The 27,523-nt window shown below is 41.4% G+C and overlaps 2 protein-coding genes across 3 annotated transcripts in view; both read left to right on the top strand.

Annotated features, from left to right (window-relative positions):
* Positions 1-27,022, top strand: part of LOC124152250 (RAB11-binding protein RELCH homolog) — a 201,677-nt gene extending 174,655 nt beyond the window's left edge. For both annotated transcript variants that reach the window (XM_046525506.2, XM_046469522.2), the window contains exons 25-27: positions 14,594-14,710; positions 17,111-17,264; positions 17,913-27,022. In XM_046525506.2, coding sequence (XP_046381462.2) covers positions 14,594-14,710; positions 17,111-17,264; positions 17,913-18,048 — 407 coding nt within the window. In that variant the 3' untranslated portion in view covers positions 18,049-27,022. The remainder of the gene's footprint in view (positions 1-14,593; positions 14,711-17,110; positions 17,265-17,912) is intronic.
* Positions 20,071-20,610, top strand: LOC125381114 (proline-rich receptor-like protein kinase PERK2). The gene has a single exon (XM_048397336.1). The coding sequence runs from the start codon at positions 20,071-20,073 to the stop codon at positions 20,608-20,610; it is 540 nt and encodes a 179-aa protein (XP_048253293.1).
* Positions 27,023-27,523: the final 501 nt, after the last annotated feature.

Genomic DNA, 27,523 nt, shown 5'->3' on the forward strand with positions numbered 1-27,523 from the left:
CTTAAGTCTTTAAGTTCCTGACACACTGCAGATCTCCAAGGCGTTTTCCCACCACTTTCCTTGTCCCTGTTCCCAGTGATCAGTTTGTGGTGTGCTACCTAGGCCAATCTGCTCCGTGTGATGTAGTGACAAGGGCCACAGAGGGACATGCAGATTCCAGCCAAATGATGTATGTTTGTAAGACAGCTTAACTGCAGCTTCTCTAAAGCAGAGACTGACTCAGTAACACAGTGAGAGACACCTCCTCACTACAAATCACTGAATGACAGTTGCGAATAAATTGAAATATTTGACTCAGAGACCGAACATGAGCTTCATGCACCCAAGGGGAGACATCTGTACTGAATATGACACTGTTGTCATGGATTTCAGGAGCTTTTCCCTGTTTGAGGCTATTTGGAAATGTTATTTTATTTTAGTCCTCTAGGATCTAGGTGATCAGCTTCTATTGGTTGAGGAACGGTTGAAATATAGAGAGCTTTTGTAGGGTTTCTGCATCTCTCACTAATTGACAGCTGTTTATCCTTATTTCATTATGATGAAGGTGTGTATATGCAAGCTAACAATGTCTGGCATGTGTGCAGAAGGAATGTCATAACGTGTTATTGACATTTTAAGTACTCGTTCAATATTTCACTTGTTGAATTTGATGTGAAACATTTTTCCTAACAACTATTTATCATTCATCTTAAAAAAACTTCACTTGGAGGGATTAAAGGGGATTAGATGACCCAGTGACTGCTCAGTATTGGCAGTACATGGAGGTATGGATTAATGGGGATTAGATGGCCCAATGACTGCTCAGTATTGCCAGTACATGGAGGGATGTATTAATGGGGATTAGATGGCCCAATGACTGCTCAGTATTGGAAATACATGGAGGGTTGGATTAATTTGGCAGTACATGGAGGAATGGATTAATGGGGATTGGATGGCCCATTGACTGCTCAGTATTGGCAGTACATGGAGGGGGGATGGATTAATGGGGATTATATGGCACAATGACTGCTTAATATTGGCAGTACATGGAGGAATGGATTAATGGGGATTAGATGGCCCAGTGACTGCTCAGTATTGGCAGTACATGGAGGGATGGATTTATGGGGATTAGATGGCCCAATCACTGCTCATCATTGGCAGTACATGGAGGGTTGGATTAATGGTCACTTGGCCCAATGACTTCATTAAGCAAGCCCATAAATATATCAGATAATCTGAACTACGAGTGAAGATGATTACTTCTATCATGTCTTTTATGGCATTTAGAAGTTGGAATAGCATGAAAACATGACACTTTCATGGATAACAACGTCTTTATTGTGCGTAATGCCATTTCAGGGCTACTTCATCAGGCGGCTTCTAACACGTTCAAATTCAAATGTCAAACGTGAACAAAACCATGATCTGATTTGCTGTTATTTACATGAATTTCAACCCTCCCACCCCAAAATGAACGTACATCGTCAGAAAGACATCAGAATGTGTGGAAACAAAAGGGAAGTCCTTCAGAGTAACTGGCATTTTTCACTCCCAGTAAACACATCCACTGGTAGACTGGAGCAGTCTCAGTTTTATATCATGTGAATAATGTTTCAAATAACCTTAACAACAAATAACATTGTTAAATAAAAGGGATAAAATAGTTGTTTCACAGTTTTTTATGCAATCGGAACACACGAGGAGAGAGAACATGTATACCGGTATTGGATTTTCTATATCCTTTGTAGAGCTCCAGATAACTTTTTTTGCAGTTGAGTTTTTACTCTAGGGTTTCTATTTTAACTGGGTTATTACATTTTTCATTGGGCAACCAATATTTTTTAGCTCATCTATTCATCACTCTATTGGGTTTTTCCAAAAATTAGTGAACATTTTAAGATATAGAAAAGAACGAAATAATGTTTTAGATGTATATACCTGTTCTAAATATAGACCTGACTCGGAAAATAAATTTGCTCGTAAAAGCTTCATTGGGTATTTACGCATGTTGTTTTTATACATTTTAGTTTTTCATTTAATGCATGGGTTTCTGTACGCAAGTTAATTGAAAGTAATTGGGTTTTGAATATTGTAGGGTGTATTTGACGCAAATACGCTGCTTATCTGTAGCTCTGTATTTGTTAACTTAATATCGTAAACGGAGACTAGGTCCAGGCTAGTCCTCTGGATAAAACATCAGCTGTGACACGTGTACTGTTGACAGGGTGCCTTCCCTCTCCTCCAACTGGCAAGATTGTCTGAGCTTCGCCGCTATCATTTTACAAACACAATTATACCAGTGATTTGGGCGCCAGATACTCTTCTTCATGGACTCCTGTCAATCCTTTATTAAGATTAATACAAATTTCAGAAGGAAATGAGCATTGCTTGAAAGACATTAGGAGGAAGTTGTTGGTGCCTTGTTGCTTACTAACTGGAACAAAGACATCATCTTAAAGGTCTGCCACCTCACTGCACAAGGGCTCAAGTTTTTACGCCTTCCTGCACGATCTTAAAGTCATACGGTCTAACTACACATGGTCTTAAAGGAATGCAGTCTAACTCCTCATGATCTTAAAGGAATGCAGTTTAACTACACATGATCTTAAAGGCATGCAGTCAAACTACACATGATCTTAAAGGCATGCAGTCTAACTACACATGGTCGTACAGGTAGGCAGTCAAACTACACATGATCTTAAAGGAATGCAGTCTAACTATACACATGATCTCAAAGTCTTACAGGCTAACTACAGACAAGGTAAGACAAGGCAAGCATGTTTTGGACAAAACAATGTTTGTTTGTTTGTTGTTTTATGCCACTCAGCATTATTTCAGCTGTATGGCGGTGGTCTGTAAATTATCGAGACTGGACCAGAGAGTCCAGTGATTAATATCATTAGCATCGATCCACACAATTGGGATACGATGACATGCATCAACCAAGTCAGCAAGCCTGACCACCCAATCCCGTTGTTCACCTCTTACGACAAGCACAGTTGCCTCTTTCGACAAGTATGGGTTGATGAAGACCTATTCTTACCCGGATCTTCACGGGTCGGACGAAACAGTGAGAGGTCAAGTTGTAAGAATAGCAAGATATGTTTTAGGATCATCTTGGAAGGAATCAGTGTAGAAATTGTACAACAGACAAGGCAAGAAACGTGTTTGGGACAAAACAATGAGAGTTACAAGTCCAATAATGAGTAACCTGCTATTGCTGGCTCTGGTCTCTGCTAGTTCTGTATGGGATAATGGCTTCTCTACACTCAGTATACTTTCAGTATATTGTTGGTATTTTTAGAACAATTATTGGCACATTATCTAGATTACCGACTGTTCAAAGGCTCATGTTGTCAATTGAGGTCAGAGGGTCCTTTGAAGCTGATGACAGAGGTACAACTGATCTCGGGGGAAATGAGAACTCACTATCCTCTCCGTCTTGCATCTAAATAATCATCAATTTAAAAGCCAGGGGGAGCTAACAAGAGGACTAGAAAAAAAACATGTCTGTGTCGAGGGAGACTAGCTCTCTGATGTTGTAAAGAAACCTTTTAATCTAACTCTGAAATATTGATAAATTGTAGTCAGCATCTTTTTCAGCCTAATCTGGTCATGCTTTATTAGGCTGTTGTAACTCAGATATTCGCATTGATTTCGTTGGTGTTTGAGCAGAAAGTGTTCAATTTTGGTAAGATAAAATACATGGACAGGTTTTAGAACTTGTGTTGTCTAGGTTTGCTGTCGAAGTTGTAAAGGTTGAAAATTGTCCATGTTTCATCCACCGTTTGGTAAGATCTCCATACTTTGGTCATTTGGATGAGTTTGTCGGTATGTTTCAGTCGGATGCACTTTCCACTGATGCTGATGCAGATGGAGTCAGTTGTCATACTTGAGTGAGTGAGTGAGTGAGTTGGGTTTAACGTCGCTTTTTAAGTATTCCAGTTATATCACGGCGTGTCAGCTTGATGTGGGAGGAAAGCCCGAAGCCCGTCTCAGACGTTTACCACTTCGGTGAAACCCATGAGCACAGGTATGGTGCTGACAAACCTAGAAACATAATTGTGGCGAACTGGGATTCGAACCCACAATTATAGGTTTCTGGCGTGCCCAAGGTGAGCAACTCTGCACAGCCCTGTTGTACTTGAATGTTGCATCAAGGTCACTGGCATTTTTATTTTAGTTGAAGGTATGCCATCCACAGTTATATTAATTAGGAAATAGCTGTCACTGTGCCCTGATGGTGTGGATGGTTCTCATGCAACCTGGATTTGCCTCTCTCAGACTTGATTGTTGTGAAATATTGCTGACTTAGGCAGAAAACAACATTCACCCACCCACCTATGAACTTGCTCAACCAAACACCCCCCTCCCCACTTAAGCACTCACTGAGCCACCAACACACTCAGCCACTAACCCACTCACACACCAACCCACTCACTCACTCACTCACTCACTCACTCAGCCACCAACACACTCACTCACCAACCTGCTCACTCACTCACTCACTCACTCACTCACTCACTCACTCACTCACTCACTCACTCACCAACACACTCACTCACTCACTGAGCCACCAACACACTCAGCCACTAACCCACTCACTCACCAACCCACTCTCTCACTCACTCACTCACTCAGCCACCAACACACTCACTCACCAACCCGCTCACTCACTCACTCACTCACTCACCAACCCACTCACTCACTCACTCACTCAATCAGCCACCAACACACTCAGCCACCAACCCACTCACTCACCAATATACTCACTCACTCACTCACTAACACTCAGCCACCAACCCACTCACTCACCAATATACTCACTCACTCACTCACTCACTCACCAACCCACTCACTCACTCACTCACTCACTCACTCACTCACTCACTCACTCACCCATTCACTCACTCACATCTAGCAATAATATCAATAAGCTACAAACTAAAGGGGTTCCAGGTTAGGATTGGCCAGTAGCAACCTTAAATGGAGCTTTAATAAATTAGGTGGTTAGACTCAGTGACTTGGTTGATAGCCACCGGCCAAAGTACTAGCATTGGAGTCACTTAATGACCATTGTCACCAGCTGATGTCATCGCTATGGTACCTCTGTGTAGTGGGGACTTGCTGTAACATGCATTGTACAATACAGTTATGTTCACTATATATCATCCTTGGTTATCAAGGGTATTATATCTCCATTCTTTAATAATAGACCCATTTGCTACCAAGGTTTTTCCCGATGCCAGTGTCACAATGCTAAAAAACTAACCTACATCAAAGCAAAGTTTCCACCCATGCCATTTATAACCTACTTTTTTTTTTACTCGATCGTGGCGCCACCCAATGTAGAACACGAGTTGTGTGTCATTTGTGATGAAAACACGATGACCAATCAGATTGCAGTTCTTATTTCGAATGGCTTCACAGAGATGATCACCGTCACAGACGACCTGGTCGTCGGATAACGAAAAGATTTGGGATTTCATCCTTGACAAACAAAATGACAGATGACCACTTTAAAGATACTTATTATACCCCCGACCTTTTAGGTCAGTGGTATATAGTTATACCAAGGTTCTGTCTGTCCGTCCGAAAACTTTGTCCGCACGATTTCTCTTAAACTATTCTGTGGATTCATCTCAAACTTAGTACATATAATCTGTGTCATATGGAGGGGTGCAGTCAAAAGAAAAAATTGTTTTTATTAATTTTCCATTTTTTTATGAATTTTTCAAACCCTAACCCTATCCATTATTTAATTTGAAACTACTGACACACTAGGCGGGTCGGGGGTATTAGTGAGCCACGCTCACTTTTGCCCTTGTTACTGCTGTATTTCACTGTTACAAGAACAGAGGCATACAGACTGCACAGTATCAAGTTACAAGGAATATCGTGGTAACATGAAATGCTCAACAGGTGTTGTCTAAAAATAGGACTGCATCTCAGTCACTGCGATAAGCGTTCGGTCATTGGAATAGGAAACAATGAAGTTTGCACTCAGATAATTAAAAGTACATGAGCAAGTTGACTGAAAACTTTGAACCACTTTGAAAATATTTGTCTTCACTTAATCAGGGTTTTTCCTTGACTTACAATAGGTCTACAACATAATAGGTCTTTAGCAACCCATGCTTGCTGTAAAAGGCGACTATGCTTTGCTATGCAAACGGACCAAACCAAACCAAAACTTACAAAAGTGAGGGTCCAGGGGACCCCGAATAATTAATTTTAAGGGTCCATGCAGGCAATAGGAGGGTCCTGTAAAGTAATGAAATGGTGTAGTGTTGTGTACGTTTAGATCATTACTTAGAGCCTGGAATGAATCAATGATCATGTGGACAGTGGTCATGATTTATTAATGAAATAACACATAACTGCTCTTTATGCGCTGTAGGTGCAATGAATGTTATTGTGCATCCCACAGGACGCAGAAATTCTTTTTCTGCATCAATTCTGCTTAATTTGGGGAATAATTTCAGTGCAAATTCGACAGGCACGTTTTCGGAAACCCGGATGTATATTTTGTAAAACATTCCTGATTGGATTTTCGATGTGTGCGAAAGTCATAGTGCACTCATATTTTAGTGCAGGAAAGTAGCTTGAAATGACAAAGTGAAAACTAGACTTTGATATATGCTAATGGACATGCTTCCTTCTGGAAGATGATTCTTAAATGTCCTTGTAGCGCATACTTTGGTTGCGAAAATGTGCTTTATGAATGATGTAATTGTAAATGTTGGATGCAAGCTTTCATTTGTTATCTGAACGTCTCGTTAGCCATCTTCCACTTGGGAGTTGAGAGCCATTCTGAAAGTGTAAAGTTCATCAAGAAGAGACATTTTCAAATTGATGACAACTGAGAACAGTCAGCTCATACATTGCCTTCTGACTGGCGGGGCTAGTGGGATGGGAGTTACCTCCCTTGGGAGCTGTGATACCACACTCCCAGTGCTATTTGATAGATGATGGTGTAACTTTCTACACAATCTAGGCCGGGGACACTTGAAGTAACTGATTATGTTCACTTAGCTGTGGTAATAGTGTACTTAAAGACGGACAAGGCTTCAACCAAATGAAACTCCTGCTACGTGGGATCATACAGTTTGCATATCAGTTTTTCGATTCATACCTCAATGAGCAGGAGTGAGTGAGTGAGTATGGTTTTACGCCGCTTTTAGCAATATTCCAGCAATATCACGGCGGGGGACACCAGAAATGGGCTTCACACATTGTACCCATGTCGGGAATTGAACCCGGGTCTTCGGCGTGACGAGCGAACGCTTTAACCACTAGGCTACCCGACCGCCCCTCAATGAGCAGGAAAAAAACACAGTTGATCTCTAAGTGGCTGTAACATTTTAAAAAGTCATTCATGGTTACACCTCCCTCTACAAATGGAAAGAAATGTGTGCATTATACACATAAACTATAGTATTCATTAATGATCTGAATGTGAGAAATGTAGGCGATGAATGTAATTGTGAAGGACGGTGTACAGCGGGTACCTGGTCAGGCTTGGTAATAGGGTGTCGTGTACCGGGTAGTAAAATCGTCCCCAGCCTCTAGCCACAGTTTGGATAAGTAAATATATGTTATACATTGTTCTGTAACCGGCTTAATCGTCATATTGTGTGATCAGTACTTCCCCATGATATAAATACTCAGTATTCTATGACCAGTACTATCAACAGGATGCTCCTTGTCCTGTATTGAACATGATATTCTGTTTTATATACACAGTATTCTGTCACCTGTGTCAAATGTGTGTGACAGTTGTCAGTACTGGTAAAGTACAGAAGATAACAAGATTTCCCTCACTGAGCCCAGAAACACATGATCTTTACAACTGCATGCCCGTCGGTACAGTCTGTATGCAAGTAACCTGTGACAAGTCTTTATTATCCCCGCCATGAGGTAGAAGGAGGATATAGGAATAGGTGCTGTCCGGTTGTCCTTCCGTCCATCACGTTTCATTTCTGGAGCAGAACTAAAAAAGCATGAGATTTATCTTATCCAAACTACACATAGATTGAATATAGTGGTGAACTGGTAACTTTTGAAACTTGGGGATTTAAAAAAAATATTTTTTTTAGTTTCCATGGCAACGACTCTAACTTAGACTGAAAAAGGCAGTAGTGCACCTTTCCGGAGCAGATCTTGAAAAACGTACAATATGTCATATTGAGGGGGGATACAAGTATTTCATGCATACGAAAGAGAATTTATGGATGTCAACTTCTTTATAATGAGGAACACAACGTTTCGGAGTATATGCTAACTCCTTCATCAGTTGAATGAATGCTATGAGGCAGAGAGCATATAAATGTACATGTAAGAACAACAAATAATAATATAACAAAAGGTAAAAACTTAACAAGGGAAGCCACTACTTTACAGTAATTAGTGCTGATAGCTATGGACAACTGGAAGCCATGACTTCAATTAGCATTGATCGATTGGTAATTAGCAATGGACAATGGGCAAATGGGAAGCCAGGTTAATTAGCACTGTTAGGTGAAAGAATGGAAATAGCAATGGGCAAATGCACCTGATGAAGGAGTAAGTATATACTCCAAAATGTTGTGTTCTTCGTAATAAAGAATTTGACATCCATAAATTGTCTTCCTTATGTGTACATTTCTAAATGCCTTTCAAAGAGTTATGGGGCGGTCGGGTAGCCTAGTGGTTAAAGCGTTCGCTCGTCACACCGAAGACCCAGGTTCGATTCCCGACGTGGGTACAATGTGTGAAGCCCATTTCTGGTGTCCCCTGCCGTGATATTGCTGGAATATTGCTAAAAGCGGCGTAAAGCCACACTCACTCTCTCGATCTCTCACTTCAAAGACTTATATCATGCTTGTTGAAAAATATGTGTACACCTTCTGGCTGTCTATCTGACATGGGTGCTGTACATGTTGCGGAACAGATTGGCAGTTCTCCAGAGATATGGTGGACAAGATTTAGAGTAGAACTAGATGTCCAGGTTGTGAATATCCTCTTGCATTGGTGAGGCATGACTTAGTGCTTGGAGCAAGATTCAGCACTATGTCATTTGATAATGTCAGCTTGCTAGTGTGTAGTTATCAGTATGATTCTCTCACTGGTGTGTGATGGGATGCTAGACATTGCAGGACATAAGTATGTCTGTGAAGGGAAGGTCATATATAATTGAATCACAGACTATTGGGGGTAAGTACTGATTATCGAATGCTGTGTTTATGATACTGGTAATAAATATCATGTTTAATCCTGGTCGTGGAATGTCAATTTCTTATCCTGTTATAGATGTTACTGCCTGCTGTATGTCATTATCTGTTTTAGAAGTCTTTACCTGTATGTGATGTTATTACCTGTAACCAAGGTCCTACCTGGACTTGATGTCATTACCTGTAACAGATGTCCTACCTGTGGTAGATGGTCCTACCTGTACTTGATGTCATTACCTGTAACAGATCTCCTACCTGTGGTAGATGGTGCTACCTGGACTTGATGTCATTACCTGTAACAGATGTCCTACATGTGGTAGATGGTGCTACCTGAACTTGATGTCATTACCTGTAACAGATGTCCTACCTGTGGTAGATGGTGCTACCTGTACTTGATGTCATTACCTGTAACAGATCTCCTACATGTGGTAGATGGTGCTACCTGTACTTGATGTCATTACCTGTAACAGATGTCCTACATGTGGTAGATGGTGCTACCTGTACTTGATGTCATGACCTGTAACAGATGTCCTACATGTGGTAGATGGTGCTACCTGTACTTGATATCATTACCTGTAACAGATCTCCTACATGTGGTAGATGGTGCTACCTGTACTTGATGTCATTACCTGTAACAGATGTCCTACATGTGGTAGATGGTGCTACCTGTACTTTATGTCATTACCTGTAACAGATGTCCTACTTGTGGTAGATAGTGCTACCTGTACTTGATGTCATGACCTGTAACAGATCTCCTACCTGTGGTAGATGGCGCTACCTGTACTTGATGTCATTACCTGCACTTGATGTCATGACCTGTAACATATGTCCTACCTGTACTTGATGTCATTACCTGTAACAGATCTCCTACATGTGGTAGATGGTGTTACCTGTACTTGATGTCATTACCTGTAACAGATGTCCTACCTGTTCTTGATGTCATTACCTGTAACAGATCTCCTACCTGTGGTAGATGGTGCTACCTGGACTTGATGTCATGACCTGTAACAGATGTCCTACCTGTACTTGATGTCATTACCTGTAACAGATCTCCTACATGTGGTAGATGGTGCTACCTGTACTTGATGTCATTACCTGTAACAGATCTCCTACATGTGGTAGATGGTGCTACCTGTACTTGATGTCATTACCTGTAACAGATGTCCTACATGTGGTAGATGGTGCTACCTGAACTTGATGTCATTACCTGCACTTGATGTCATGATCTGTAACAGATGTCCTACCTGTACTTGATGTCATTACCTGTAACAGATCTCCTACATGTGGTAGATGATGTTTCCTGTACTTGATGTCATTACCTGTAACAGATCTCCTACCTGTGGTAGATGGTGCTACCTGGACTTGATGTCATGACCTGTAACAGATGTCCTACCTGGACTTGATGTCATGACCTGTAACAGATATCCTACATGTGGTAGATGGTGCTACCTGTACTTGATGTCATTACCTGTAACAGATATCCTACATGTGGTAGATGGTGCTACCTGTACTTGATGTCATTACCTGTAACAGATGTCCTACCTGTACTTGATGTCATTACCTGTAACAGATCTGCTACCTGTGGTAGATGGTGCTACCTGGACTTGATGTCATGACCTGTAACAGATGTCCTACCTGTACTTGATGTCATTACCTGTAACAGATCTCCTACCTGTGGTAGATGGTGCTACCTGGACTTGATGTCATGACCTGTAACAGATCTCCTACATGTACTTGATGTCATTACCTGTAACAGATCTCCTACATGTGGTAGATGGTGCTACCTGGACTTGATGTCATGACCTGTAACAGATGTCCTACCTGTGGTAGATGGTGCTACCTGGACTTGATGTCATTACCTGTAACAGATGTCCTACCTGTGGTAGATGGTGCTACCTGGACTTGATGTCATTACCTGTAACAGATCTCCTACCTGTGCTTGATGTCATTACCTGTAACAGATGTCCTACCTGTATTTGATATCATTACCTGTAACAGATGTCCTACCTGTACTTGATGTCATTACCTGTAACAGATGTCCTACATGTGGTAGATGGTGCTACCTGGACTTGATATCATTACCTGTAACAGATGTTATTCTGTAGTAAATAGTATTACATATGTAGATATCCTCGCCTGTGATTTATGTCAGTACTTGTTTGAAATGACATCTGCAGTAGATATGGCTCCTATATCACTTGCAAACTTTCCAAATGACCTATGAGATATTAAGTTCTCCAACAATATCTCGCATGAAATCTGATAAAGTCTAATCTTTGCCATCACAACTGTGGTTATGCTATTATAAGTAAGAGTTCTCCATCGTTAATGTCTTAATTGCAGCCCTGACTCCAGCATTGACGTTGTTGATGTGATCTTTTTTAGACGTCTGCCTTGCCTTTCAAATGAGAAACCTGAGCTGGAGAGTATGTTTGTTTTGGGAGATAATAACTGATAATAGCTTTCCTGCTGTAAGATGTTCAGAAATATATGACTACCACATTAGTCACAGAGTACACATCTGGATTGTCGTAAGCCTGCAGTTTAAAGCAACACATGAATTCACTGACTATATCTAGTGGTAAAAGGTCGATCTGCCCGGAGACTGGAATGTCATGCCTTACCAAAAGACTTGAAATGATGTTACTTGTTGTTTCCTTGCCTGGTGCTTTGCATTAAGGGGTTAAAACAAGGACTGGTTGGTTCAGAGTGAGTAAACTGTGTCTGAGTGGGGTATTCATGTTAAACTGTGGCATGGTATCTCAGTGGGTTAAATTAGCACTATAAACACACCAACACACGCACATACCAAGACACACACATGTGCACACACACACTATACACACACATGCATGTGAATACACGCACACATGCTCACACATACCGACACATGCACTGCACACACATATGCACACTCATATATACCAACACACACATGCACATGCATACACACAAACTTGCACACACTCACACATGTATACACTGCACTCACATGCATGCACATGCACACACACACACACACACACACACACACACACACACACACACACACACACACACACACACACATGATTTTAGGGTGTCAGGTACATTAAAAATGTGAAGGAGTGGGAAAGGGGGTTCTTAGCATTACAATACACACCTTATGGCAACTGTGTCTTGTGTGTAATTTGTTAGTGTGTCCCTTTCCATAGTTTGCGGGCCTTCTACTCCTTTCTTTGGTAAGCCTGTAGTTTCAGAAGTTGTCAGGAAGTCTGACAACTGTAGTTAAGATCACATACTTTGTGTACCCCTCTGACAAGTGTAAATTGGCACAGCTCCCATGGCTGAAAGCTATAAACACACAATGCCATTTAGAAAGTGGTCAAATGTAACAAATGTTAGATTTATTTGTAAATTTGTGTGCTGGTGATCAGGTGCCTCACTCTGGCAGTGTGGGTGCAAGTCCCAGATGGGACTCAACCCCAGAAAGTACTTGAATCTGTACGTTACTAAAAAAGTGTTTCTAAATTGCATTGTGTGTTCGTTTAAAATTATGTAACATTTCTGGAGTTCTATATATTGGGGGGCACGGGCGGCCCAGTCGTCTAAGGCACTGCGATTGGCTGTGCAGAGTTGCGTCCCTTGGGCACGCCAGAAACCTATGGTTGTGGGATCGAATCCCTGTTCGCCACAATTATGTTTCTAGGTTTGTCAGCACCATACCCGTCCTCGTGGGTTTCACCGAAGTGGTTAACGTCTGAGACCTGCATCACTTCGGGCTTTCCTCCCACATTAAGCTGACACGCCACGATATGACTTGAATACTGTTGAAAGCGGTGTTAAACCCAACTCACTCACTCTATATGTATTGTATTATAATAAGAAAGAGATATCAACTGACCAACTACCAACTGACCAATTGTTACCTTTTTCATAGCGCTTTGAAATGACCTATTCAGTCAACTACCTCCAATCTCCAGTGAAGTTACCCAACAAGATGCTGTACATTATTGGATTGTAGTCATCTGACTTGTCACTTGTCACACCAGCGGAGGCTGCGTCAATACAAGATGGAATTACCACTGTCATGGTTGCTATAATTTGCAGTGTAACTTGCAGGGATGTGTCAGTAACCATATTCATTCCAAGTCCAACTTAATTAGGCTGTTTTCCTCTGGTGTTCTGATAAACCCCGTTATTTGATCATGCTATGTTACTGTCACTGTTTTGGTTTAAATGATTTATCACTTTCAAATTCAATTTGCATGGTGTCATTTGGATGGCAGTTCAAATGACTGAGTTAGAATCAGAAGATGAATTGGATATAGGTAAACTATAGGATTACTGTGGTTATGGCAGAAGCTCAGTAAACTACCGGTATTCCACCCAAAGATTTGACTGTGCTCATTATTAGGCAGTAGGGTTGTATAATCCCAAGGGAGTTCAGAATGATGTCCTGTGCTTGCTTCTTCAGGTGAGCAAGGCAGCGAGGTAGATCACTGGATGAGGGTTCGCTCATCACGCCAATTACCTGAGTTCGATTCCCTGCATGGGTACAATGTGTGAAGCCCATTTCTGGCGTCCCCCACTGTGATATTGCTGGAATATTGCTAAAAGATGCATAAGACCCAACTCACTCACTCGCTCTTCAGATTAGGAGTCTGAACATTGGAAATATGGCTGCGCATGCAAAATAGGTGAAATATCAACAATTTGTGTCATATTTCTTCCTAATAATCATGCCATGGTTATCAACACAGTTACACAATGCTTTTTTTTTACTTCAACATTTGTGCGACTTCCATCCTGAGAACTAGATTCTTTTCAAATTTAAGGAACACTTTCTATACTAATAGGAGAGGTGCAGTGCAAAGTTTGATCGTGACATGTGTATTTTCTAAAAAAATACAATTTTTTCATATTTTGAACTTAGAATATATTTTTTTACTTCAACATTTGTGTGACCTATAACTTAAAAACTTCTTCATGGATTCTTTTCTAATTGGGGGTACAGTTTCTATACTTATGGGAGATATGCAATGCAAAGTTTGATTTCGATTAGTGGATTTTCTGAGAAAATATGGCTTTTTTCACATTTTGAACTTAGAAAAAAGTTGGAGTTGAAGTCAAGGTTACTAGTGAGCCCTGCTCACTTTTTACCTTGTTGTATTTCAGTTTTAGAACTGTGGTATATTTGTCTATATCATATACCGTTTGTAACCAAGTAGCCATTTAATTGTGTCCATCTTGTGTTCCAGTTTTAGAACTGTGATATAATAGTCAGTATCACATACCGTTTGTCACTTTTACCATCTAATTGTGTCCGTCTTGTGTTTCAGTTTTAGAACCGTAGCATATCTGTCTGCACCACATTCTGTCTGTCACCCTCAGCAACTAATTGTGTCCGTCTTGTGTTTCAGTTATTCTACCCCGGCTGGCAGCAATGGCGATGGCCAATAATAATGTGACCAACGAGACCAAGAAGATGGACATTGCAATGCAGCTGTTTGAAGCCTACAGCGCCATGTCTTGCTGTTGTATCCTACACAGTGTTGCATCCCGTCAGGATTCAGGGTTAGAATTGGTTCCCAGCATCCTATGCTGGTCGCAGGAGGGGGACTTGATGGATCAAGTGGTCGGACTCGGTTGATTTCATTGTTATTCCCCTACAGAGTGGATAGTTTCTTGTAATATCAATCAGAGGAATGTTGCTGAGTGCGGCATTAAATAATGAACATAGAAACATATAATGTTTGCTGGTTCTTTTGAAGACCCATGTCTATTGCCCAGGCACACCTGCAGGCAACTGTGTAATATGGCTATAATTGCTAGTGAATGAATGTTGTTTTATGCTACAGTCAAAATATTCCAGCTATAACCAAGGCATCATGTCAATAATCAAATCTGGACCAGATAAGCCAGTGGTGAATAGGAGTAACATTGTGGAACAAACATATACAATCAACTGAGTCCCTGTGGCTGACCACCTGATCCATCTTGTTCCCCTCTTACAATACTTGACCCGTGAAGATTCGGGGTAGAATAGGTCTTCAGCAACCCATGCTTGCCATAAAAGGCGACTATGCTTGTCGTAAAAGGCAACTAACGGGATCAGGTGGTCAGGTTCGCTGACTTGTTTGATGCATGTCATCGTATCTCATTGCCTGGATCAATGCTCATGATGTCAATCACTGGATTGTCAGGTCCAGAATTTGATTATTTACAGACCGCCGTCATATAGCTGGAATATTGCTGAGCGCGGCGTTAAACAACAAACAAACCCAAACTTACAATACTTGCTTTAAGCATATGTTACTGGACGCCAAGGGTGCTTACAAAATATTCACTCACTCATTATCATTAAGTTTTATTCAGATACGCCCAGTCTTCTCTTTCTTTCCTTTGTCTGCTCATCTATTGCATGGACCGCCTACGTGGTGTAGTTGATAGAGCATCAGCTTGGAGATCAGAAGGCCAGTGGTTTGATTCCTGGCTGAGTCATACCAAAAGGCTTTTAAAAGATGATACTTGTTGTAACCCTGCCTGGAACTCTGTATTCAGGGGATAAAATAAGGATTAGTTGTCTCAGTGGTCTAGCAATTATAATGTCGCTATAAAAGTGCAGTAATCTAGCTTTATGCAACTATTTGCCTGTGTCAAACCACTTCTGCCAGTGTTGTATTAGTCATATCAAGCTGAGGACATGGGTGGCACTTTGCTGTGCAGAGTTACCTCCCTGAAGGCATGTCAGGAGCCAATTATCATTGTTGATTTTCCCTGATTGTGACCCTTGGTTTGTCAGCACCATTTATATATACATTGTCCTGTATGTGTATGGTAAATGTGTATGACTTGTGTCACTTTAGGTGAGGTAAGGTGAAATGGGGTTTAACGTCGTACTTATATAGTGACGTGCATGCACGTGTGTGTGTGTGTGTGTGTGATGCTGCTTGTACTAGTCAGGTACATGAATACCCAATACTTAACATGAATACCCAACTCAGACACAGTATACTGACTCTGTGCCGACCAGTCTTTGTTTTAGCCCCTTATTGCCCAGCGCCAGACAGGGTAACAACAAGTACAATCTTTTAACGTCTTTTGGTATTACGCAGCCGGGGATCAAACCCCAGACCTTCCATTCTCTGGGCAGATGCTCTACACCTAGACCACGGAGGCGGCCATGTCACTTCAGACATTCCTGCTACTTTCAACTGACACTCAGTGACATAACTGAAACTCACTCACTCACTCACTCACTCACTCACTCACTCACTCACTCACTCACTCACTCACTCACCCACCCTCCAACCCACTCACTCACTCATCCTACCTCCAACCTACTCACTACCCCACCCTACAACTCACTCACTCACTCACTCATTCACCCAACCCACACACTCAATCAACCACCCTCCAACCCACCCACTCGCTCACTCACTCTCTCAACCCTCCAGCCCACCCCCTCACTCACTCATTCGACCACCCTCCAACCCACTCACACACTCGCTCACCCACCCTCAAACACACTCACTCACTCACTCACTCACTCACCCTCCAACCAATCCGACCGCCTCCTTGGTCTAAAGGTAGAGCGTCCGCCCAAAAGACGTTAAAAGATGGTACTTGTTGTTACCCTGTCTGGCGCTCGGCATTAAGGGGCTTAAAACAAGGACTGGTCGGCACAGAGTCAGTATACTGTGTCTGAGTGGGGTATTCATGTTAAACTGCGGCATGGTATCTCAGTGGGTTAGCACTATAAATCGGCATCAGTCCGGACTAGTACAAGCAGCCCCACACACAAATACACATGCATGTCGCTATATAAGTGCAATAATCTTGGACGCGACGTTAAACCCCATTTCAACTCACCTCACCTCCAACCAATCCACTAACTCACTCACTCATGAGTTGTTGCCTTCCTTAATTCCCACCAGTCATCAATGACCAGCTCATCCAGGAAGCCATGTTGCCCGGACTCCGATGTCTACGGCAGGACATGGCCGTCATCGCTCCTGACCACGAGGAAGTCGTTGCCTCCATGGTCCGCGAGTACGAGTCCAAGATGGAGGGAGCCCGTCCAGGGGACAGGTAACATCATACAATGTATCTGACTCACGGTTGTCAAGTGTTGGCTTAGTTTATGAAACTAGGTGCCCTTTTGTTTTTCACTGGGAGTGATGCTATTGATGTTACTGTGACACTGATAGTTGAGTAACTATATAAAGTGGTGATACACCTGTCGTTTACACTTGTCATGTACAACTGTACAATGTTACATTACGTACAAGAAACGAAAGCTCTGTCTTATAAACTGATGTGTACTAGTACCCGATTTCAATGTTAATGTGCCACACAATCGACATTTTTCTTTTACTTTCTGCATTATCTTTGTCAAAATGTGTCTAGACACTGTACTGCCATGTCTGCAGCAACATGTTAGAGAAGTGAAGATGTGAGTTATCTCCCCTTGTAAAGTATTCAAGTCCCTATTCAATTTAAACCTGACCTGAGCTTCATTACTTGAGTACCCATCAGTGGTGTACCCATCAACGGCCCGTTCCTCAAAGGGATCTTAGCACTTAGGTGATCATAACTCCTATACTTAAACATAGACTTACAATCCTCCAAGCATTAAGATCTCTTTGTGAAACGGGACCCAGAGCCCTAAAGAAAAACCTGCAAAGCTCACCACAGCATGATGATGATGATGATGATGGTGTTGTTGTTGTGTTTCAGGAACCTAAGCTTCGCCCAGTCACCAGGGGCTCAACTGGGTTCAGCAGCAGACGACATGAAGTCCCGGGTCATGTCACGCATCAAGGACACCACATCCAAGGCCAATATCTCCAATATATTCACACGCAGGAAGTGATGTCATGGGCAGCCTTGCAGGTCCGCAGCAACCATTCACATGTAGACTTTTGTGTATGGAGTATCAATGACATTAAATATGGCAGCATCCCATGCTCAGCCGCAGTCAGCACATGTACACCTTGACCTTGAAAAACATTTGAGAACTTACAGGTATATTTTAGGAATATTTTATTTCTACAAGTGAGTAAAAATATTTTTTGAAGAAAATGCTTCAGTTGTAGCTTGTCTGAGTTGAGATAGAGGCTGAGAATTATTTGCAGGACTCTGGAAAAAGTATTGAGTTACAAGGTCATCTGAATGACAGCAGAATGAGCTTCAAACTGTGGGTGTGATTTCTGTTCAAAATACATGATTGGAAGATGTTAACATCTTTAAGAATGGATAATTGTAAATATATGTTATTCTTGCGAAATATGGAAAACAGGAAAAGAAAACACTTTCTACGTGTCTGTCCTGTATTGAATTATAACTGTATCAGTACAGTTGTCAATCTGATATTGGTCTGGCATCAGCCCTGCTTAATCCTTGTATCAGCCCAATATCAACTTGGTTTAAGTCCTGTATCAAGTATCAGGTATGTGCCCTGTTTAAGCCTCATATCTAGTATCAGTCTGTTATCTGCCTTTTTTAAGCCAGTTTTCAGTTTAAGCCATCTCGCTGTCTGGTAACCTTGTATCAGTCCAATATTAGCCCTGTTTAAGCCTTGCATTAGCTCTGCATCAACCTTATGTCAGTCCTTTGTCAATCCAGTATCAGTCCAATATCAGCTCTGTTTAAGCCTTGCATAAGCTTTGTATCAACCTTAAGTAAGCCCTGTATCAATCCAGTATCAGTCCAATATCAGCTCTGTTTAAGCCTTGCATAAGCTTTGTATCAACCTTATGTAAGCCCTGTATCAATCCAGTATCAGTTCAGTATCAGCTCTGTTTAAGCCTTGCATAAGCTTTGTATCAACCTTATGTAAGCCCTGTATCAATCCAGTATCAGTTCAGTATCAGCTCTGTTTAAGCCTTGCATAAGCTTTGTATCAACCTTATGAAAGCCCTGTATCAATCCAGTATCAGTTTAGTATCAGGTATGAGCACAGTCTGAGCCCATCAGCCTTGTATCAGCTGCTGTTATCCAACTTGTTTAAACCTACTTATCATCCCTCAAGTAGTCCAGCCCAGTATCAACTGTGGTGTATAACCCTGTATCAGTCCGGTATCAGTTCAGTATCAGGTCTGAGCCCATCAGCCTTGTATCAGCTGCTGTTATCCAATTTGTTTAAACCTACTTATCGTCCCTCAAGCAGTCCAGCCCAGTATCATCTGTGGTGTATAACCCTGTATCAGTCCGGTATCAGCCTGTTATCAGTCCATTGCTCCTGTGTCAGTGAGATTTAAGTCCAGTATCACCCAAATATCATCCAGGATGCCATTGTACAAAATAACCTTAGCGCTACGATTGTCATAGGTCTGTGTTAAGGTATCGGAGCTACGATCACATTAGGGCTAAGATCGCTTTGTACAACGAGACCCTGGTTACTACATATACATACTCTCAATATTAATATGATATCCCCCAGCTGGTGTATAGTATACAACAATAATGTATGTGCAATACTGTGACTTGTATTATGACATCACCTGTAATATATTTAGATGTCTGTATTGCTGTTGTCTGTGATACAGGTTGAATGTGGCTACTTGGTATGGTGTATATAAGTAAGTCCTAGCCTGTACATTTGTGTGTACCACCACTCCCTCCTTGGAAACAAGGGTGGACGGTATGGGTGGTCTTCACAATAATGTTTTAGCATTAATATCCTTAATATATTTGTTGGTGTGCTGAACACCTGGATGGTCTCTGCGCCCTGGCTGTATCAGCAGGTTTGTGTGAGGTTTATGGACACAGGTGGAGCCTGTCTGTTGTCTGTTTCACGCAGTGGTTGAAAACATGATCTCATTTACTGTAGAAAATCAAACGTGTGTGTGTGTGTAATATGCGATGTTGATGATTGTTTGAGTTGAGTTGTCTGATGTTAGTTGAGTTGGTATGTTCCCTTCTTCTCAACCCTCCACCCTCTAGCTGCCAACCCCTCACCCTCTGCCAACCCTCTGCCCTCTCCCTGTCAACCCTCCGCCCCCTACCTGTCAACCCTCTGCCCCCTACCTGTCAACCCCTCACCCTCTGCCAATCCTCTGCCCCCTACCTGCCAACCCTCCGCCCCCTACCTGCCAACCCTCCGCCCCCTATCTGTCAACCCTCCGCCCCCTACCTGCCAACCCTCCGCCCCTACCTGCCAACCCTCCACCCCCTACCTGTCAATCCCTCACCCTCTGCCAACCCTCCACCCCCTATCTGCCAACCCCTCACCCCCTACCTGTCAATCCCTCACCCTCTGCCAACCCTCCACCCCCTATCTGCCAACCCCTCACCCCCTACCTGTCAACGCCTCACCCTCTGCCAACCCTCTGCCCCCTACCTGCCAACCCTCCGCCCCCTCCTCCGCCCCTACCTGCCAACCCTCTGCCCCCTACCTGCCAACCCCACACCCTCTGCCAACCCTCCACCCTAACCCCCACCCTACTCAATTACTTTTCCAACCCCGCCTCCATCACCACCCCTTCCACGCCAGCTACCCCAACCACACCACCAACACTTTCCAGTCCACTGTGCCCACTCTGACTGATCAATTTCATGAAAGTCTTACACGATCGAAAATCTGTCTGTCCTGATGGTCTGTTGTTGAATGCTTCCTGTATTGTTATTCTAGTCGCCATCTTCACGGACCTCACAGCTTGGAGAGTGACCTGCCCCTGTTTATGCTTTACCAACTTTATATTCTCATGTGTCAATTCTGTGTCAGCTTTTTATCATTCTGTATCAAATCAAGGGCTTTGCTGAAACAGAAAGTGGATGTTCCGTCTGGCTGTTCAAAATTTCACCCCTTCTCTGCGTATGTTTAAGTTTTTTATTTCGGTCATCTCGGTAAAAAGGCAACCGTCCACATTTTATAACTTGTGTACAACAACATCTGTTTTTGCTCATAAGTCACCATGAAATGGGGCAAATGAAAGCCAAGATTTAATCTCAGAGTGCAGGAAAAAATGTTCTAAAATTTTCAGAGCCCTGCTAGGTCCTCAGGTTTTCCACCACTTAGTTGTAGGCAAGCTAGTTTGGAGAAGGGCCAGTAACTCTTAAAAGGAGCAAGCCCTACTGGCTATAAACAAATTTGTTGTTTTAAATCTACCCCGGCTTTAGCAGTTTCTGTATACTGAAATATACTATTGAAGTGAAATAAAGGAACATTTCTGTTGTCCCCTGCCATGATATTGCTGGAATATTGCTAAAAGTGGCGTAAAACAATAATCACTCACTCACTCACTCACTCACTCACTTACTCCCAAAGAGGTAAAAGTGTAAAACCTGCATCACTTTCCTCCCACATTAAGCTGACACTAAAATACTGTTAAAAAGCATCACTGAACCAACTCACTCACCCCACAGATGAAGGTGTTCAGGGAGCATTCAGGATGTCACGTGAAACAGATGCTGTTCCCTTATTTCTTTCCATCAGTATAGTTCATTTCTATCCTCAAAATAAGTTAAAGAACACCCGAATTTTTCATTGACTATGGTTAATGTGTCATGAACACGACAGATTAACAGTGAATATGTCATGAACACGACAGATTAACAGTTAATATGTCATGACCACGACAGATTAACAGTTGATATGTCATGACCACGACAGATTAACAGTTAATATGTCATGACCACAACAGATTAACAGTTGATATGTCATGACCACGACAGATTAACAGTTAATATGTCATGACCACGACAGATTAACAGTTAATATGTCATGACCACGACAGATTAACAGTTGATATATCATGAACACGACAGATTAACAGTTCATATGTCATGACCATGACAGATTAACAGTTAATATGTCATGACCACGACAGATTAACAGTTAATATGTCATGAACACGACAGATTAACAGTTAATATGTCATGACCATGACAGATTAACAGTTGATATGTCATGACCACGACAGATTAACAGTTAATATATCATGAACACGACAGATTAACAGTTAATATGTCATGAACACGACAGATTAACAGTTAATATGTCATGACCACGACAGATTAACAGTTAATATGTCATGAACACGACAGATTAACTATAATCATGTGAACAAATCAGAAGGTATATAACACTTCTATGATGATTATCAAAGCTATTACATGCATGTAACCCAACGTTATGAAGGTTTTTTTGGTTTTGTTTTTCAATTGTTTAACATTTAATGTTAAGATGTTGTGCCGAACACTAACTGCATCATATAACGACACAGAGATGGGAAAGTAGGGGAGACTTCGTGGCTGTTATAATTACATGGTGTGGCAGCTTGGAACAGACAGCAGCCTGGGGTACATTCGTTTCTCATTCCTCACATGTTTCACCGAGAGATGAAAAAGAGTTTGATCAAAGCAGGTGTAACATGCTCTGTAAAAGAGAATTGATCAATTATGTAAATTAGCGTCACAATGAGGCTGAGACAAAAGGCTGAGCTTGAGGAAATCCTTTGATCCTGAATTTGGACATGTAACTGGCATGTCACTGTCACGTACTGTCATGTCACTGTCGTGTCATGTCAAGCAGGCAGAGCTGGTGAGATAGGAGTACATGGAACTCAGCTAGTTTCCCAGAACACACAGAGAATTTTATAATAATGTTGAGATGTTTGTGCATATTTTAGACATGTATAATGGCCTGTGTTTAGAGATTTTTAACATATTAAATGCTTGTTTGTTTGTTTGAATGTAATGATTTTAGATATTTTTTCTATTATTATCTAGACATATCATATGTAAAGGTTGTCGATGTAGCTGTTGCTGTTACGATGTTGACTGGTACATGATATGACATATTATCATTTTAAGTCTGAGAACTTTTGCAGAGAATGCAGGTAGTGAGACACTATGCACTTTCGTCATGCAGTGTGCCTTCTGAACAACTACATGACCTGTGAACGAAAAATAGGGGCGGTGGGGTGGCCTTGTGGTTAAATTGTCCACTCATCACGCTGATAGCCTGGGTTCGATTCCCACATGGGTACAATGTGTGAAGCCTATTTTTGGTGTCCCCCACCGTGATATTTGTGGAATATTGCTATAAACAGTGTAAAACTATACTCACTCACTCACTGAACAAAAACGATTAAAAATTGTTATCCCACAGTGTTGTAAGTGAGAGAATATGAGTGTTCAATCAGGAACTGAGAGATGCACAAAAATGATGGAGGCACAAGAACAGTTAGTGTGCTGCAAACAGGCACACCCTATGTTAATAGTTAAGTATTACGTCAGTGATAGACTGTGATTGTGTCAAAGAATTTTAAAGCTGAACTTGCAGTTTCATATTTGCCAGATGGAGTAGCCTCCCTTTAGTCAGGTCAGTAACAGTTGGCAGACAACATGACAGTGAGTGAGTGAGGTTGTTGTGTAGACATGATAGATGTCAAGATGGGTCTGAAACTTGAAGAAAAAAGGAATTTCTTTAGTTGGGTGGAGGACCAACAAGGCAAGGCAGACACTTAACCTACAAATGTCTGAAACTTCACAATCAACAGCTAGATTTGCATCACCCACAGTGAGTAGAGTGCAGTGCGATAGTGTTTAATGACAATACAAGAAATTAGTCTAGCAGTTGGTGGTGAACCTTTCTAACGATCGATGAAAGAGGAATAATCTCACTCACTCATTGTTCGAATTAAAATTCGTGTTAGGACAGCTAGACTAATTGTATATAGTGTACTAGAAGTGAGTGAGTGTGTGTGTGAGTATTTGTGTGTGGTTTTTATTGTTGGAGTGATATTGTGACCACACATGTACAGATATTTCGTGTTGTATCATGTGTTGTATATCCCAGTAATATATAGACTGTAATCTCATGGCAACAATGATGTTAACAATGTTGTACATATTTCTTCAATATTTAATCATTCAAGTGTATGTTGTTGGTTTCATAATACCCACCATAATATTGTGCGACCCTTCCATCATTCCATAATGTAAACTGCTGGGTAAAAAAAAGTATACCCTTGAATATTGGATTTGACCAAAAAATAGAAATGTTATTAAAACATTACTAGGCTGAAAACAGTCGCCGAAACACTGCAAACTTAAGGTCCAACACAACTATGATACCTGTATCAAATACCGTATTCCACATAATAAGCGCCCTGCTCTAATAAGCGCCCATGGCGATATTTGCTAATATATTGGCTAGTGAACAATCCCAATTAGCACCCCTTCGGATTGATCAACGTACACAAGACTCATTTATTCGCGTGCAATATGCACTCGTGTGTTATATGCACCCTTAATTATTGGCAATTAAATTCTGGAAAAATATATCTGCTGTACATAAACATTTCAGGCTGCCAGCATCAACCACGAAATTTTATTTTCTTTCACCAAAATAATATTCTAATAAGAGCCCCCTATTTCTAATTTTGAGATGCTCTGGGCGCTAATTAGATCGAATACGGTACATCACCTCCAAATGACCATTTCTTGTTTGTTTCATTTTGGGTCACCATTAAACATGGTGTGTACTTTCGTTTGCTCGGCAGTTTCTGTACACTGTACAAACAGACATGTGATAACGTGGTGATGTTTGTCTTGAGACTCACTAATATTGATGATCTGCATCCAGATCAGACCGCTCTTTTTAACAATTTCTTTGTCTCTTCTTTTTTCCCTGTTCACTAGAAACACAGGCGGATCCAGCATTTTTAAAAGGGAGGGATCCAAAACATCAAAATCCTCTCTCAGATAATTTTACTTCCTACAATATACCCCAGTCTGGACCCCCACCTAAGGCGCCTACTATATTATTACCTGTGATAATACGGTCATTGACATTGTCGTGACACCAAGACTGACATTATTTTTTTTTGACAGTCTTCTCCTTTTTTTAACTGTTTCCCCAGTCAAAGGAAACTGTAGAACCTTAATAATCCAGACAATTTGTGTTTCATTAAACTTTTTGTTTTAAAATATGCAAGTAATAACTGTCCAAGTTCCATCTCAAACACAAGTAAATTAGCAGTGAGGATAGTCACAGAATGGGCCATCCTACAAATAGTCAGGTGACGCGTACAGGGACTGGTTTGGATTAATGAGGTTCAACTGTAGCAAGGGAAACATTGCAGGGTCCACTACGTAGCTACAACTAAGTCTCATACTGCCTCGCAGACTACAATAATCAGCCGCCGTGATCTTTGTGTGCATGTGGGCAGAGGTTGATTAATACGGTAGTGATACATCTTCAAGTTTATGGACACAATTGTATTTGCTTTATGACTTTTACTTGTTAGGCCAGACTTTTTGTCTTTTTCTTTTTTACAGAGTTTTGGCCCAAAATTCAGGTCAGGTCGAAAAAATTAATGAAAAAGTCCAATTTCAAATATATGTTTTTGATTTCCTCAAAATGTTAAGTAGGTAAGAAAGAAAAAAGATGTCAGACAGATCTGACGCAGTTTGTCATTATTTGTAGTTTTTTAAAGTTTTTAAGATAAAATTTCTAACAGGTTTTAATTATATTTTAAATAATTTATTTTTGTTGATAGTGACAGTAAATAAGCATTGTTTTAGATTTAACATTTTACTTATTTCTGGTCAGTGGATAGAAATAACACTACTTTTCAGTTTTTCATTTATTTACATTTCAATTTTGTCGGCAGAGTCGTAAGCACAGTTTTACCTAAAGTCTGGCCTCGATATACCATGGTTGAAGTGAACTAATAATTTTGCTGGCTTGTAATGTGATGTGATGCTTGTACATGTGATGCGAGTATCCCTGGCAGCAATATGGTTACAGAGCCTCCTTGTTATGACCTGTCTTATGATAACTCATTTCTTCATCATCAGGGGCGGTCGGGTAGCCTAGTGGTTAAAGCGTTTGCTCGTCACGCCGAAGACCCGGGTTCGATTCCCGACATGGGTACAATGTGTGAAGCCCATTTCTGGTGTCCCCCGCCGCGATAATGCTGGAATATTGCTAAAAGCGGCATAAAACCATACTCACTCACCCTGTCTTATGATAACTCATTTCTTCATCATCGGGGTTGTGTTTACCCTACTTGCGCTTACAGAGTTGTCAAGTTAGACAATGTTCTTGTCAAAGGTTGCGCATTGTTGTCTATTGAGGGCCAACAGGGCAGTCATGACAATTGGAACGTGTCTAATATTGAGCCTGTTATGGAAGCAGTGAAATAGCCCTGTCTATTTTTTCATAGCTGTCAGATTGGGGATCACATCTCCGGTTGTGTCTGTTTGTCCTATATATGTTCCATGGCTTCTTTTTGTGAATTCCTCTGCATTTGGATGTTACTTTTCACAATTGTCACAAACATGTTTTGAAGTCCTCTTTGTTAAGGACATGTGCTGGTATGCTTTTGTACAGCTCAAACATTCGTGGGTGTTCTGACGTCAGTCTGTCCCCAGTGTGAAGTGATGACGCCAAGATTCATAGCTTGAAAGATAGAGACAAACATCAGGGAAGGCGTTACATATCAAACAGGAAGAGGAATTGTTTCCCTTTTGATGCCATTGATCACCAGAGTTTTCTGACATGAGACTTTTCCTCGGATTCCGGGAATTACGGGATCTTTCCTCTCAGAATGATGTAAAATGCACTTATTTTAATCCTTGTTTTTAAAATGTTCCCTAGATTGGCGATGTTCCTCCAACAAAGAGTATAGCTATTCTCATGTCTGAGATGTAAATGAGTAGTTGATAACGTTTAACATGACATCATTTCCTTGTTACCTTTGGGACATCATACCACTTCATGACGTCATCAGTGGATACCTTTGGGACATCATACCACTTCATGATGTCATTAGTGGATACCTTTGGGACATCATACCACTTCATGATGTCATCAGTGGATACCTTTGGGACATCTTACCACTTCATGACGTCATTAGTGGATACCTTTGGGACATCATACCACTTCATGACATCATCAGTGGATACCTTTGGGACATCTTACCACTTCATGACGTCATTAGTGGATCCCTTTGGGACATCATACCATTTCATGACGTCATCAGTGGATACCTTTGGGACATCATACCACTTCATGACATCATCAGTGGATACCTTTGGGACATCTTACCACTTCATGACGTCATTAGTGGATACCTTTGGGACATCATACCACTGCATGACCGCATTAGTGGATACCTTTGGGACATCTTACCACTTCATGACGTCATTAGTGGATACCATTGGGACATCATACCACTTCATGATGTCATCAGTGGATACCTTTGGGACATCATACCACTGCATGACGTCATTTGTGGATACCTTTGGGACATCATGCGACTTCATGATGTCATCAGTGGATACCTTTGGGACATCATCCAACTTCATGACGTCATCAGTGGAATTAAAAATTA

The sequence above is a fragment of the Haliotis rufescens genome, unplaced genomic scaffold (genome assembly GCF_023055435.1).
Source record: "Haliotis rufescens isolate VD_foot unplaced genomic scaffold, xgHalRufe1.0.p SCAF_17, whole genome shotgun sequence".
Classification (NCBI taxonomy): domain Eukaryota; kingdom Metazoa; phylum Mollusca; class Gastropoda; order Lepetellida; family Haliotidae; genus Haliotis; species Haliotis rufescens.

Bases quoted from the DNA above. Each gene is read 5' to 3' on its own strand.
- LOC125381114 (XM_048397336.1), top strand. From the start codon at position 20,071: ATGTTAGTTGAGTTGGTATGTTCCCTTCTTCTCAACCCTCCACCCTCT.